The sequence below is a fragment of the Dendrobium catenatum genome, unplaced genomic scaffold (assembly GCF_001605985.2).
Source record: "Dendrobium catenatum unplaced genomic scaffold, ASM160598v2 fragScaff_scaffold_1058, whole genome shotgun sequence".
In the NCBI taxonomy this organism is placed as follows: domain Eukaryota; kingdom Viridiplantae; phylum Streptophyta; class Magnoliopsida; order Asparagales; family Orchidaceae; genus Dendrobium; species Dendrobium catenatum.
In genome coordinates this window covers 296,791-313,208 of record NW_021319520.1, presented here as the reverse complement: position 1 = coordinate 313,208, position 16,418 = coordinate 296,791, and the positions used below count along the sequence as shown (strand labels likewise).

Genomic DNA, 16,418 nt, shown 5'->3' with positions numbered 1-16,418 from the left:
TTGTTTTCCTACGATATTTTAATGATTCAAATCTCTTGATATGCAACTTAGCCTAAACGAAAGTGACCACTCTTACGTTTTGATTCATCGTTTTATTTGCTAATAGTTCTATTTATTATTTCTCTAATCTATAAGTTGTGCAAGCTCTTAACAAAACCATTGCAAGCTTGTAGTCCTACATCATTGTAGATACTCCGACTTCTTTCATAGTCAAATTAAGAGCATGTCAAGCCCAAAACATTCACAGCAAAACGTTGCAATTCTGGATTCTCATCACCAAATTGAATCCACCACTCAACTAAGATTTACATAAGTTTAATTAGTGCTCAAAGAACAACTTTTAATTAAATTTTTAAAACATTAAATGAAATTACATGGAGATTGATTAGCAATTGTGTCATTTGTTTGTTGTAATCCAAAAAAACATTCTTTATTTCTAAAAGGTATTAATTGCATGTCAACATTTGATCTTTTAGTTGCATCACTTATCAATCAATCCATACAATAATATAATCCCAACATTATTTCAGAATTTGTAAACTTATTCTCTGCATATTGATACTAAGAGTTTAAGTAATAATATATTGCATGTAAGTGTCGGTAAAGTTGTAGCTCTCACCTATCATCAATAATATTTCAAATTTCCTTAAAACTACCATCTTCGCCTCCTAAGTTGCAGGCAATCATCTCTTTAGCTTCATCCATAGCATTATAGATGAAACTCATTGCAAGCTTCTTCTCTGCATCCACCATCCTTAAAACTTGAACCAAAGGTCTGGTGTTGTAATGGTGTACAAGATACTTTGCCAAAATCTGTCATTTAAAACAATATTTCTAATCTATTTTTCCTCGCCTTCTTCACCCAAGCACAACTCAACCATTGTGTGGATTTGAACATAGACTCTAAAGGTTGTCTAATATCCAACATACTCTCTAATATCAAGTAAGCGGTAGTAAATCTTATTATTGTTGTCCTTAGAATTTCTTTCTTTAAAAATTTACTCATAAGAGTTAGAACCCAAGAGTGGTTGTAAATAAACTTAGTTATTTTCTTTGCTTTAGTAAGTGCATTCTTGTGTTAAGGTAGCTCCCCAAGCTTCTCAAGAATTAGATCTATGCAATGTGCAGCACTTGAAGTCCAATACAGATGTTTCCACTTCTCCATAAGTTTTTTGAAGTAAGACTATGCATGCTTTAAATGATTGATTTAAGAATTTGCATGCTTTCAAGTAAGAGAAATAAAATTAAAACGTTATCCTCTTAACTAAAATTTAAAAAAAAAAACAAGAGAGGGGTGTCTTAGTTTAGGCCAAGTTACACAATAATAGCTAGGATCACAAAACAATTAGAAACTTCAACATAAGCAAAGAAAGATGATTTTCAATAACATCCCTAGATTAACAACGAGATTAGATGCATAGAAATCCATTACACATTTCCTACGTTTACTAAGCTTTGGAAGATAGCTTTGCATGATTCCTTATGCTTGATTCACAACCTACAATCGAAGAAGATTATGAAGGAAATTTAAGAGGGGAAAAGAATTCACCCTAATCTTGGCGTGGCGGTGATTTGCCACTGAATGGTGGAAAGTTGTTCTTCAATGGCTTCCGAAATGGTGAATATGATTCACTCCAAGTATTTCTTGATAGAATTATCTACCTCCAGATTAACGTCGAAGAAATATGATCCGAGGATGTCGACGAAGCTTTGTTCATTGTAGACGAAACCGAAGTCAAGTTCAGGATCGCCCATGCATAGATTACGAAGTGTTGAAGTGTTGTGGAAGACGTCCTTTGTTGTCCTTGTGGATTCCTATTGAGAGAAAGAAGTTTCTCCAAGGAATCCAAGTAGGGGAAGGGGTGAAAGGGTGGCCAGCCAAGGTAGGGAGCTTGGGAAATTTTAGGTTCAGATTTTAGAGGTGTTATGGGTAGGGGAAGGCCGGCTAGGTTAGAGAGGGAGGTGGAGGAAATAGAGTTTAGATTTTAAAGGAGGGAGGATGGAGAGAAATTAGAAATTTGTTTCCCTAATTAATCCTTTAAATTTGGAAAGGATTTAAAGGGGAATTGGAGAGAGGGAGGGGGCGGGTAAGAGAGAGGGCGAGGGTTTGAAATCTTTCCTAAATAAAAGGCTTAACTTTGAAAAGCATTTAAGGGGTGGGGACAAGGATGGGAGGTCGGCGGCATCGGGAAGGGGATTGGGGGGGATTTAGGAAAGGGATTTAGTACTTACTTGAATGGGAATCTCAAATTAAGTAAGAGGATTTAATTCCAATCCAATTCAAATCTAATTTAGATTTGATTTATAAACTTTCCTAAAATAGGATTCTATTTTAGGAAATCTTTCAAATTTAATTGAATAATTGAAATTAAAAACTTTCCCAAAAGGGATTATGTAGGAAAGGAAAGTAATGATGAGGGGTTTTGAAATTTTGGAGGTAAAGGGGAAGGGGGTAGGCCGGTAGCTAGGCTAGGGTTGGAATGAGATTTCGAGTGTAGTGGTGGTGGGTTTGGCCAAGAGGGGAGGAGGGAGTTAGATGGGTGGTGGCATGTTGGCTGGTGGGAGTACTTGCTAGGGAGGGTCAGCGCTATGGAGGGAAAGGGAGGGAGAGAAGAGGATAGGGAAGAAAAAAGCTACAAACCCGAACACTTCCAAGGTTGGTGGATGATCTGATTCCCTCTCTTAGGAATTTCTCTCCAAAGCTCTCAAGCTCTCACACAAACACAAGGGTGCAGTAATTTTCATTATCATTCATTCATTAACTTCAAAAGAAACATAATGGGCTTATATATAACCTCCTACAATGAAAGGGAACTAAAGACAACATTGCCCCTAGGTCTTACATATGACAAAACCCTTAAGGGTAAAATAGGAAATGCTAATAAAATAAATAAATATGATGACTCAAAAATAGATCGGCTCGATCGTGGTCGTAGATCGTCAATCACATCTCTGTTATACTTTTCATGATCAGATGTCTCTATATTTTTTCTTTACAGCCTTCTAAGCACTTGCATTATCTGTAACCACTTATACAACCAACTGTTCTCCAACTTCCTCAACAATGCTATCTAATAATCTAAATATGAACTCAGCATCTTTGACCTGGTTAGTTACTTCAACTGACCTTAAATATACAATACCATAAGGATTATTAATGAGGATATTGATCAAACTTCTATGTTTTATAACAGACCACCCATATAACATAATTGTTACACCTGTTTGGGCTCAAGTCCTTAATTTCTTCAATGCTTTTATCAATGTTATCCAACTCCTTCAGAATTCATGTTCTCAAATCATAAATGGTTGGAGGTTTGAACCTCTCCCAAATGCTCCAACTGAATGAATCAAGTTGTAATAGGCATATGATGTCACAACTTTAAATGGAATTGCATTTCGTAGGAGAATTTGTCTATATACTTACACACTCTTTTTCATACTTCCCTTGCATTCTCTAAAGTCATCTTTTGTGTAGTAGGAGGTCTATCATATGATGTTTACACCATATAATGATCCATAGGATCTCTAGCACCCCTAGATAAAATGGGCTTAATCGAAGAAGATGAATCCCTAACGTTATGCTCACTCCCGTAGTAGGAGCCAACATCAACTTTGTCCTCAAACTACTTCTGTGCAGGCTGTTTAAATGCGGTAGACTTATTCATATATGACTTTATTTCCTCCCTTATAGTATCAAGTACTTTGGAGCATGGTGCAACATTCTTATGAGACCATGAAAGGTGACCCTTCATCCTAGTCACACCACCCTTCACAACTTTGTCATAGTAATTGAATTGTAGATGTAAATATATATATATATATATATATATATATATATGTTTTATCACTTTCCCCTACATCCACCTGAGTGATATGTTTTCATGCTGGATCTTTTCTATGAGCTGATGCAGCTTTATCCTTAATTCTGACTATCCTTTATAAGAAGAATATATTAGTGTAATATATCGAATCCCTAAACATAATGAACTTACTAACAACTATTACTAAAGATGATAAATACAATAATAATATATATATATATATATATATATATGTTTTATCACTTTCCCCTACATCCACCTGAGTGATATGTTTTCATGCTGGATCTTTTCTATGAGCTGATGCAGCTTTATCCTTAATTCTGACTATCCTTTATAAGAAGAATATATTAGTGTAATATATCGAATCCCTAAACATAATGAACTTACTAACAACTATTACTAAAGATGATAAATACAATAATATACCGGTCTGCCAGAGGTCCAAGGGGGCGCACCCCCGGAACAAATTTTTATTGTAAGAGTAATTTTGAAGTTCTGCTTGTTTGATACCGAGCATGTACTGAGCAGTATCGAGCATGTACCTGCTCGATACCTAGCGATACTGAGCGGTATCGAGCATGTACCTAGCGATACTGAGCATTTATTGAGTGGTACCGAGCATGTACCTACTAGAATGTGCGGGGGTTGGGGGGTCCGAACCGAACAAATATATATTATGTTAGCTTTTTTTTATAATTTTTTGAGGCCAACGCCTCTCAACCGTGTAATGCCACAAGGCAGTATGAGGCACCGCCTCAAAATTTTTCCTTTGGTATATATGTAAATACGACGCAGTCAATTCGTGTTCGTGTATTCACGTATAGGATTAGGGCTTACTGTGAGAACTGAAAGGTGCAAGCACTCCCGTCGAGTTCGACATTTCTGGAGGTGAAGCCGTGAGGGAAGGAGACGAAGCCGCGAGGGAAGAAGACGAAGCCGTGAGTGCAGGAAACTAAGACGAAAGTAATAACAGTTTCGAAAGTAGGAAACAAAGCCGAAGTTGTGAGTGTTGGAAATGTTCAGGCCTCGGTTAGATCGGAAGAGCAAGTGAGCGGTGTTGTGGGCCTCGGCTTTGATGTGTAGTAACGAAAGCTTGAATAACTCCTGGTTCGGCTTTATTTCCTTCCTCGCTAAGGACACTTTACTGGTTCAACTTGAATAACTACAGTTGTCTAAGGTAAATCCGTCATGTCACCGCTATATCTTTATAATCCTCCTTATTAGAATATGCATGCATATTTTCTTATCAAATTTAAATTTCTTGCAACTTGCAAGCTCTTTTCTTTATAATATTTTTTCCTTCAAACTTTGTTTTCATTATTCATTATTTATAATCTTAAAATAGTTTAGTTGGCAAATGTTAGAACAATAGAGCTCCTCATTTTAAACAACTTGTTTGTTTTTTTACATGTATTGTCATTTACTTTTTAGGGTTGTTCCGTAGTTCATATTCCATATTCAAAGGAACAGTCTTATAATACAAACATTACTGTTCACATCAGATACTTTGGAAGTATAATGCAAATAATTTAGGGATGTAATTAGCTTTGTTTAAACTTCATTATTATGCAAGGGAAATTTATTTCTATGGACTCCATTGAAGATTATTTGATCTTTTTATCCATCTTGGCATGATATGACAATCATCTCTTAGTTTTTACTTTATTCTTGCAATCTTGCATGATATATACAACAACAACAACTACAACTTCAAGCTTTTGTCCCACTATATGGGGTCGGCTACATGAATTATTTTTCTACATTATCTTGCATGAAACATCCAACTTAGATTTTATATGTCATCAATTCCACTACATGAGATTTGTAAATTTATTCTTACATAAAAATCTTGTATATATCAGTAATTTGATGTTAATTATTTATTTCTATAAATTATTAGCATGACTAGCGGCACAAGAAGGAAAGATCCTTCATGGAAATATGGAACTCAAGTTGAAGTGTTAGGCGAAGGTGCAAAGATGGGATATGTTTACATGAAATATAATTTCTGTGAAAAATGCATAACTGGTGGTGTCAAGTGGTTGAAAGATCATATAGTATGCACTCATGTCAATGTGGGACCATGCACAAAAGTACCTAATGAGGTGAAAAAGGAATATATAGATTATTTAAAGAAGTTTTCCACTACGAAGGAGGTCACACAAAGAAATATGGAAGAGATGATAGGAAACTCTTCTTACTATAAATCATAGCATAAAGGTTCCAGTAGTGGAAGCCATCTAGTTTCTTTTAACTGAGGCACTCGGGGGCTTATGGATAGATTTATGATAAATATTGATGATGAGGAAAACATAAACACTCTGGATATTCAGCCTCCTACTACTACAAAAGAACTCATGAATAGAGTTTGTTTGAATATCGCTAGATTCATCTATGAAAATAGGATTCCATTTAATGTTGTTAGTAGTCCATCATGGATCAATATGTTACGATATGTTAGAAGCTATAGAAGAGGACTATAACTTCCAAGCAAGCATATATGAACTGAGGACTTGGATGCTGAATGAGGAGGTTAAGAAAACTTAAAAAAATGATGGAAGATGTAAAGAAGACTTGGATTGAGACAGGAATCACAATAATGTCAAATGGTTGGTCAGATAGTCGACATAGAAGTATTACTAATTTCTTGGTTAACAATCCATATGGAACAGTTTTTCTAAAATCAGTGGATGCTTCAAATTTTGTAAAGGATGCACAATTATTGTTTGAAATATTGGATGAAGTTGTGGAGGAAGTGGGTAATGCCTTAGTAGTACATGTTGTTATTGATAATGCAAGTGCATACAAAGTTGCAGGGAGAATGTTAATGGAGAAGATGCCTCACCTTTACTGGACTGCTTGTGCTGCACATTGTATTGATTTAATTCTTTAAAGGTTGGGACAATTGCCTCATCATAAATCAGCCCTATTGAAGGTCAAATTTGTTAGTAAGTTTGTATACAATCATTCTTGGGTACTCAATTTGATGAGGAAATTCACTGACAAGGAAATTATTAGACATGCTGTTATGAGATTTGCTACTGTATATTTAACATTACAGAGATTCAAGGACTTGAGACAACCTTTGGAATATATGTTTTCTTCTGAAGAATGAGTTAAAAGTTCATGGGCCAAAAAACAAGAAGGAAAATAAGTTAAAAAGATTATTATGAAAGATGATTCATTTTGGCGTAGTACAAATTATACTTTGAAGATAACAGCACCATTAGTTAAGGTACTTAGAATGGTTGATGGTGAGAGGGCCCCAACTATGGAATTTTTGTATGAAACAATGAATATGGCTAAAGATGACATTACAAAAGATTTGGGAGGTCAAGAAAGTGCCTACAAAGAAATATGATATATTATAAATGAAAAGTGGGATCGTTAATTACATCAACACTTACATGCTGCTGCATATTATTTAAACCCTCAATTTCATTATGATAAGAACTTTCATGTTGATAAAGAGGTGAATTGGTTTGTATGCATTTATGGACAGACTCATTTCTGAAGAAGACTACCTCAAAGTGAATGATTAACTTGAGAAATTTCATTTGAAGAAGGGAATGTTTGGATTTAGAGTAGCACAAGCATGCTACAAAACACGATAAGCTGGTATGTTTATAATTTGTATATTTATATTTTTAATTTTAATATTTATATTCAAGTCTTCTACTTCAATCAATATTCATAAAATACTTTTCATTTTCATGTAGAACGTTGGTGGAGTCAGTTCCCGAATTGAAAGCTTTTGCAGTTAAAGTTCTTAGCCTAATATGTTCGGCTTCTGCATGCGAGCGTAATTGGAGCATCTTCAATCAAATTCATGCTAAGAGAAGAATCGATTGGTGGCAAATCGAATGAACAAACTAGTTTATGTTATGTTTAAGCTGAAAGATAGACATCTCAAATTAATGAAGCAATGAAGCATTGATAATGAAATTGATCATTTACTTATTGATGATTTATAATCTGATGATGAATGGGTTACTCCTAAGAATATTGATGTTTCTGAAGTTCAAGCAGAAGGAAAAATTCATGTCAATGAAGACAATGAAGTAACTACCCATGTATATGAAAGAAGAAAACAAAGTGAGATTGGAGCTTCAAAAAAATTCAAAGGTATTCTTAAATATAATGAATTATTTTTTATGCTATTAATGTTTCATTTTAGAGATAATGAAATATTAACTGATATAGGGGATAAAGGATAAAATATTATAGATGAAGAAGGGTTGATGATGACTTTGATATTAATTATGAAGATTCTTCTGAAGACAATCTAAGTGATATGGCCAACATTCGGCACCATAAAGCATTGCAGGCCTCACCACCATCTTATAGAATTTTTCCTTAAGTTTGAGGGGTACTTTTTTATCACATAACAAGCCCAATACATTCCTCCACTTAACTTAGTATTATGCTTCTCTTTTAATGACCAACATTCAGCACCATAAAGCATTGCAGGCCTCACCACCATCTTATAGATTTTTCTCTTAAATTTGAGTGGTACTTTTTTATCACATAACAAGCCCAATACATTCCTCCACTTCAACCATCCAACTTGAATTCTACTGATAACATCCCTATCTATTTCACCATCACTCTGAACAATAGATCCAAGATATCTAAAACGTATACTCTTATTAATGACTTGATTACCCAAAGTCACAATCCCCTCACTAGGTCTATTACTACTAAAATTACACTCCATATATTCCGTTTTAGATCTACTCAAATGAAAACCTATAGACTCTAAGGTTGACCTCTATAATTCAAGTTTACCTTCAACTCCCTTTCTAGTCTTATCAACAAGAAGAATATCATCAGCAAAAAGCATACACCAAGGTACATCCTCTTGCAAATGTCTAGTGAGAACATCCATGACTAAAGCAAAAAGATATGGGCTTAAGGCTGATCTTTGATGTAACCTAATCGAAATAGGGAAATACTTGGTCAAACCACCTTGTGTTTGAACACAAGTAATAGCTCCTGCATACATATCTTTAATGATTTGAATATAAGCGTTATTAACTCCTTTCTTTTCAAGAACACTCCATAGCACTTCTTTTGGAACTTTATCATATGCTTTTTCTAAATCAATAAATATCATATGTAGATCATCTTTATTTTCTCTATATTTCTCCATCAAACCTCTTAATAAATGTATGGCTTCCATAGTTGACCTACCCGGCATGAATCCAAATTGATTTTGAGAAACATTAGTATCACATCGCAACCTACCCTCTATAACTTGCTCCCATAGTTTTAAAGTATGACACATTAACTTAATTCCTCTATAATTCGCACAATCTTGTGCATCACCTTTATTCTTAAAAATAGGAATTAACTAACTCATTCTCCGCTCATTTGGCATCTTTTTAGTCTTCAAAATAGTATTAAAAAGTTTAATAAGCTAAGAAATTCCTTCATCTCCTAAGCATTTCCACACCTCTATTGGAATATCATCAGGTCCAACAGCTTTTTCACACTTCATTTTCTTTTAAGCCTTCCTAACTTCAGTTTTATTAATACGCCGATAAAAAAAAAATCTTTATTATCATTTAGATAAAAGAAATTTACCAACAAAGGTTTAAAATCTACAAAAAACTCGATCCTTTGTCCAGAGCTCTACAGAGTCGTCAAGGTTCAATCCACAAATAGAAGTCATCCTATACAACCTGATGATGGCCGTGTTAAATGTATATCTCAACCGGAGGTATTAATTCTAAATATTTCAAAATACCTCCAAACGCCCACAAAATTCAAATATTCCAAAATCCAAAAATGTTAAAATTGAAATAATCCATCAAGTCACTTAAAGCAAAACCCATCCATTTTCCGCAACAGTTTGCCGAGGTGGACAAATTAAAATTTACTTCATCTCACATTGAACTAATGCCTAGTCGAAAATATCACTATGATCCATTCTCAAATAATCTCCTACCAGTAAGGACGTGGTATGTGTCCTCTGACCAGTGGTTTTACTGCCAATTAACACCGCAGGATAAACGGTTATGACCTGGGGCCTATAAACCGAGTGGTTTTGTCGCCAAATAGCACCATGAGATAGCGGTTATGGCTAGAGCCAACACATTCCGTAGTGACATCAAACCCTTTAGATATGAATCAATTTGATATAATTGACATGGCACAAAGCCTTCTGTTAGCTAAGGTGGATTCAAATTTGTCCCCTTAGACAAACATCCAACCCAGGTCTACTAGGTACTCTTTGACGAAGCAACCAATGGCTGCCGACAAAGATCCTTCTATCAGGTTGGGACCACGATGGACTGGGCGACGGAATCATGGGATCTTGATTGGGCCCATCATCCATTCCCCCATTGTCTGCTTTAAGTGCAAGATAGTGCAATTTTATATTTTAAATATTAATTCTTCAACCATTTCCTAAGCCCAATACTGCTACTATATGCCAGATAACGCTTATTTCTACGTATCTGGTCGCCGATTAGCCTTAATCGAAAGTTCTCTCTCATTATCGAGAGGGGTAATTGACATAGGGGCTTGCGCCTATAGGAACCAGAACTCAGATCATAAATTCCTCGCAAAATGAGGGCGAAATCTCTGGGTATTGTCTTATCTACAAACTCATCTGCCTTCTTAAAATTTACCCCGGAACTTAATTCCATTAAAATTCCCCTGAAGAAATGTAGCGAGGGAGGCTGGGGCTGAATTTTCGGAGTTCTCAAGTATTTAATGTATAGTAGTAGTGAATTTGGTTCTTACGATTTGAAATTTATCAAATTATCAAGATTATGAAAATTGGACTGGATATAAAACTGGGGTCGAACCGAATTACATAATAAATATGAAAATTATTTAAAAACATTTAAATAACATAATAATAATATAATAGTCATATAATAATATAAATACTTGACTAAAATTCATACTTAATAATATCTTCTGTAATACTAACTATTCTAGTTTTAATTTTATTTTTCTAATTAATTATATTTTATTTAAATGCATCATTTAAATCATTCCCCGTTTGCTCACTCAATTTGAATTTCAATATATCTCGTTGTATTTCTCACGAAGTAGAGAGAGTGAGAGGGAGTGAAGGTCTAGAGCAACTAGTTAACGACGGGCTAGGGGATTTTCAATGTAAGGAGAGATATGATGGCTGGTAGAACCTACGGTGGGAGCTGTGAGCTTGTGTTTTCAAATAGGTGTAATATCTACCACTACAGAACTTGGAAGGAATTTTATATAGTTTTGGTATGTTCTAATTTTGTAATTAGAGAGCTTAGAATTGAAGTGGAAAAAGTTTAAATTGAAATAGGAAAATTTCTTTTGGGGATGCTACGGCGCTGCTCCTTGGAGCGATGCGATGCTTCCTTCTTTGTTTGGGGTAGGACTTTTGGGAGCATAGCAGTGCTCAGAATGGCGGTGTTGCCTCTTTGTATTAGAGAGAATCTTAGGTGAGCACTATAGTGCTAAGCTCTCTATTTAGGAGCATCTAGAATATTCTAGTAGAGCGTTGCGGCACTATACATTAGAGCGGCATGACGCTTAATACTAAAGTGAGTTTATATATATAAAATTCTAAATTCATTTTCTTATTCCTCCTCACGCATTAGCTTGCTAGAGAAGAATAGATATAAAGAGAGGAGAAGAGAGGAAAGGGAGGAGAAAGTTCAAAAGACGTGAAATTGAATTTGTTTGTCCGACCAGTAAAGAAAATTGTTCTACTTGAGATAGGCTCTCAATACCTTATTTTTTATTTCACCTTGTGATATATGATATATTGTAGAATGTTTAATTCTGGTTTTTTTTATAGTAAGAAATCAATTTTTTGTCGCTCGATTTTCTTTATGTGAATTATTAAATATTTTAAGAGAAAATGACCAAAATGATTATTTGACTTTTTAGTGAGGACCAAAATGGTCCCCAACTATGTTATAAGGGACCTTGGTCCCTCAAGTCTTTAAAATGAGACCATATTGGTCCCACCAACTAAGTTAGATTTAATGGTGTTAAAATGAGGGGTTGTTTGGTCATTTTTTATTTTAGCTATTTATTATATATTATTTTCAAGCAAATATGCAAACAATTAGACTCTAATGAATCTACAAAATATAAAATTTGGATGACAACGACAAAATAGAAATTAAAAAAAAATATATTCTTTTAACTCAATGTAACTTCCAACAAAGTTTCTTATCTATATAAATAATGAAAATAAATCAATAATAATAAAAATATATGGCAAAATAAAATGGCGACCAACATATGCATAAACACTCACTGGATCAATTCGACGGTGAGGATTCGACATCCTTGAGGTTCGTCGCTAGGGTTCGACGTCGGTTTTGACACTGCTAGTGGTTTGGAGCTGGGGTTCGGAGATACTGAGGGTTCGAAGTAGTGGATCGAAGCTTCTAGGGGGGTTCGTAGCCGGGGTTTGAAGCTGCTGAGGGATCTAGGTAGAGGTTTGAAGCTAATGGGTGTTTTTGTTGCTAGGGTTTCAGCATGATGCTGATTGGTTTGTAGATTTGATTTCGCAAAATTTTTGTTATTCTGAGTATAGCCTTCCACCACCCTTCAGCCAGTCGATGTTTATTTATTCCTTTCAATAGTTTTTAACAGTGGGATCAAAATGGTCCCATTTTAAAGAGTTGAAGGACTAAAATGGTCCCTTAGCTTAGTTGGGGACCATTTTGATCTTTCCTAAAAAGTTGATGAATCATTTTGGTTATTTTGTCAATATTGTATGTTAAAGTGACATTTCTTATTGTTCATTAATTTTTTTTTAAATGATGTTTTATTAGTCTATGAATAATTCTCTGAATGGTAAATGTTTGTGTGTAAATTTGACATATGTTACCCAAAAGGATAGTGCATCTATCAACACATATATATATTCATATTTATATTTAATGTCATGTATAAATGTTAAATTTATTAATCTTGACATGTGCATTCATATTCATATGGTGAAAGTTCTGATGTGGGAGATGCTAAAGGGCATTTTAAGTTATGCTATTTGTGTTCGAATTTTTGTACTATTTTGCTTTTGTCTTTGGCCTCATATGTTATTTGTGGATATGAGGTTGTTTTTTGCCGTATTTACTTTTATGCAAGTATGGGAGGTTCAAACGATTTATAAGTAGAAGTAGAGTTATAAGGGGGTTGGGTCTTCGCTATCTGTCATAGATAGCCTTGTTGCTCTTGAAAGACAAGTGGAAGTGGAGTTATAAGCTGGTATCATAATATGTGTATATCATGACTCATATGTTACATATTATGTGAAATGAAATAAGTATAAGTACATATGATATTCTATTGATAAGCATACTCTGATGTTTCTATGAAAGTGCAAGTGATATTATGTTAATAATTGCACTATGACACCCATGTGAAAGTAGAAGAGAAAGTAAATGTTAATGCTTACAATGTTTAAGTTCAGGTGATAAATTTTGAGAAATTATTTTTGATGCTTAGTTAAGTGAAAAACATACTTATGTTCTTTTGATAATGTAACCTAATAAGTATAAGTAATCCCTCTATTTATGTCTTTTAAAAGTAAAGTTTTTTCCCATTATTATGCAAATGTTATTTAAAATTTTTTATTTATATACTGCAAATATGTGTATTGACTTATATAATAAGATTCGGGCAAGCCTATTGAGCATATATGAATGCTCATTCTGTAGTTTATGAAATTTTAAGGAAAAGGTTCAGCTGAGTAGAGTCAAGCTTGTCAGGAGCTAGCTCAACAAAGGCATTTTATTAGTCAAGTTTTCTATTTTAATGTGTAGCACAATTGGTACTAGACTAATTGTTTATAATTCTTTTTGAAATAAAGTTTGGATGATTGCCTTTATTATTTATTATTTGATTATCTTGGATTGTTTAGCTGACTTTGATACATTCTAATTTGTGGATGAGATGATTTGGTTCAGGGTTTAATTCTTTCATTAGGTTTTGGGGTGTGACAAGAGGTATGCTGCGTTCTTCTGCTTGAGAGAGGAAGAGGGATGGGAGCCTAGGTCAAGGTGCATGCACATCAATAGGCGGCTGGATGGATGATGTGTAGCCGCCAGAGGGCTGACCAAGGTGTAAGTGGCAATTTGCTAGGTGACTGGGCAGAGGTAGCTAAGGGTGGTCTCAAGTGATGGCATTGCGAGTTGCACAGTAGAATAATGGTGTGGAGAGGGGCTGATTGATGCGATGGGAGTGTACAGGGTGGGGTGTGGAATAGAGAGACAGAGTGAAAGAGATGGAAGGTGAGGATAGGATTTACGAGCCTGATAACAAGTCATTTGTGGACTTTGGTTGGGATTAGTTTTAGGTTTATTAGATTTTGTTTATATATATATATATATATATAATTTTGCTAGCAGATGTGATGAGGTAAGCATGAAATTTTCAGGGATGGGAATTATTGGACAAGAATTTTTTAAATATATTTAGTAAACAATATAAAAAAGTGAATGGCCCTCTTGCATAGTTTTTTATCTCTCATGTATCTCGATTTGCATGTTGCATCGCTCATGAGCATATTTCACCCTTTTTGACTTGCACAGTAATGCAATAACCCAAGCAATATTAGCGTCTTTTTTGAGTAACTTCTATATTCTAGGCACATCATCGAAGTTCGTTTTGGGAACAATACGACGTTCGAGCAACTTTTCTCAACTTGCGCTCCTTGTCCGTTGTTTTCAACCACATTGGTAAATTAATCATGAGGGGTCTCTCTTAGGTATATTTATTTTCTGGAGTGTGTCGGCACAATCCATTTTAGAAACGAATGGCATTTGAGTGATTTAGGTTGCAATTGAGGCATTTTGAGCTCGCTACATGCAATGTTGCGTCAATTGATCACTATTCTTCTCGCACATTCAAATTGAATTAGGAGCATATATAGATGTCAACAGAGGCAAGTTGTTGATGACCTCTATGGGGTGGATGATGGCCACGATGTCCAAAAATAGCAGGGTATCCATAATGTTGAGTAGTGAAGGTGAGATGAAACAAGGATTTCAGTAGGTTTAGAGATTATATGAGGGATTACTCTTAAAGGATGAATACAAAAAAAAGTGTAACATAATTGCATGCAACAAGAGGTTTTGAGAGATTAGATGAGGGATTTACTCTTTAAGGGATGAATACAATCAAAGTGTAATATATTGACGCAAAATAAAAAATAAAAAATGTCACGTGAAATTAGCATTGACTTGTTAGGTAAGCATTTGAAGAAATATCATTAAATGTGCCTTAATGCTTTTTTTTTATGTGCCTTAATGTAATTGCTATAAAAAGAGTAATTTATTATGAACAGGTTTCTCGGATCATTGCACTGGCTACATCTGAAGATTTCTTTCTTGGCTCTAAAGAATTCAATTTAAAGTTGCTACTCTTTGGCTAAAAGAAATTAATCCAACCAAAGTAATCCTACTTGAATCATATGTACTCTGTTGGAGGTATAAAAAGCATCCTTGATGCCTCATTGTGAAATACTTGTTAGGGGTGCAGTGTCTCCCTCACGAAGTTATCAATCTTTATGGTGATTGTAGGAAGCGGTCGGATTCGCGAAGATAAAGGGAGTGAACTATTTGCTTATCAATTTTTAACAACTACAACATTGATTGTTGTAAGAAACTTGATATTCACGTGAGACGCTAATGCCAAACCTCTAAATATTGACTGGACTCGGGATTTCCACTATTCCTGAAGCAGATCAACTGTGGACTTTAGTTAGCGTTCCACTTTGAATATTTAATTTGTTTGCATGGCATCCTAATATCTTTGTTTAACTTTGAATGCTCTAATAACAATGCATACAATTTGACCTTTTGATGTCATGCAATTTGGTTTGCAATATTTTTGTTGATGTTTCTTTTGTCGTATGAGATTAGCTTTGTTCATTTTTACACTTGGTTTACTGACGAAAGTTAACCTCAGTTGTTTTAATTCTATTATATTTTAAGCCTTCAAGCTTTTCTCATTGTTTCTATAAACATTACAATATCATATTTTGTATTGTATCTTACTAAAAGCTGGTGATTTCTAATTATCATTTCAGTGCCTGACTATGAGCACTGCTTGGATCGTGGCCGTATTGCTTGCACAAAGATCTCTGAATTTGTTAGGAGAAACTTGCAGTCCTCAGCTCGGGAGGGCCTGGCAAAAGCTACTTAGTTCTATAAATTATTTACTTTTGTTGAAATTCTTTTTGAATTATTAGTTCATGACTTAGACTTGAGTTGTCAGTTTGCTCGGTTTGGACTCTAGAGGTGGTGGCTTATGCAGTGAAATCTTGTTAAGACCTCTCAACTTTGCACTTTGTGTCAGTTTATTTTGATGGTTCCAGGCTTTTTTTTTTTTTTTTTTTGAGGCATTAATATACTTTTGGAAAAGTTTGTGAGGCATTGTTACACTCATTAGGCTTGATGAAGTCAGCTTGGCTATTTAAATTTCTATTTCATCACCAGTCAGGGTTTACCTTGAATAGTGGTTTTATTATCGTTGTGCCTTGGGTAGTTGCCATGAGTGGTGGCTTAGAGAGTTACATATGCTCGACTGAAAGTAAGATTTTGTGAGGTTGAGATTGGGACAGGTTAA

At 34.7% G+C, this 16,418-nt stretch overlaps 1 protein-coding gene across 3 annotated transcripts in view; it reads left to right on the top strand.

The window, feature by feature from the left end:
• LOC110092002 (exosome complex exonuclease RRP46 homolog) overlaps positions 1-16,180 on the top strand; it is a 71,515-nt gene extending 55,335 nt beyond the window's left edge. For all 3 annotated transcript variants that reach the window (XM_020816337.2, XM_020816336.2, XM_020816335.2), the window contains exon 9: positions 15,880-16,180. In XM_020816337.2, the coding sequence (XP_020671996.1) occupies positions 15,880-15,995 (116 nt within the window). In that variant the 3' untranslated portion in view covers positions 15,996-16,180. The remainder of the gene's footprint in view (positions 1-15,879) is intronic.
• Positions 16,181-16,418: the final 238 nt, after the last annotated feature.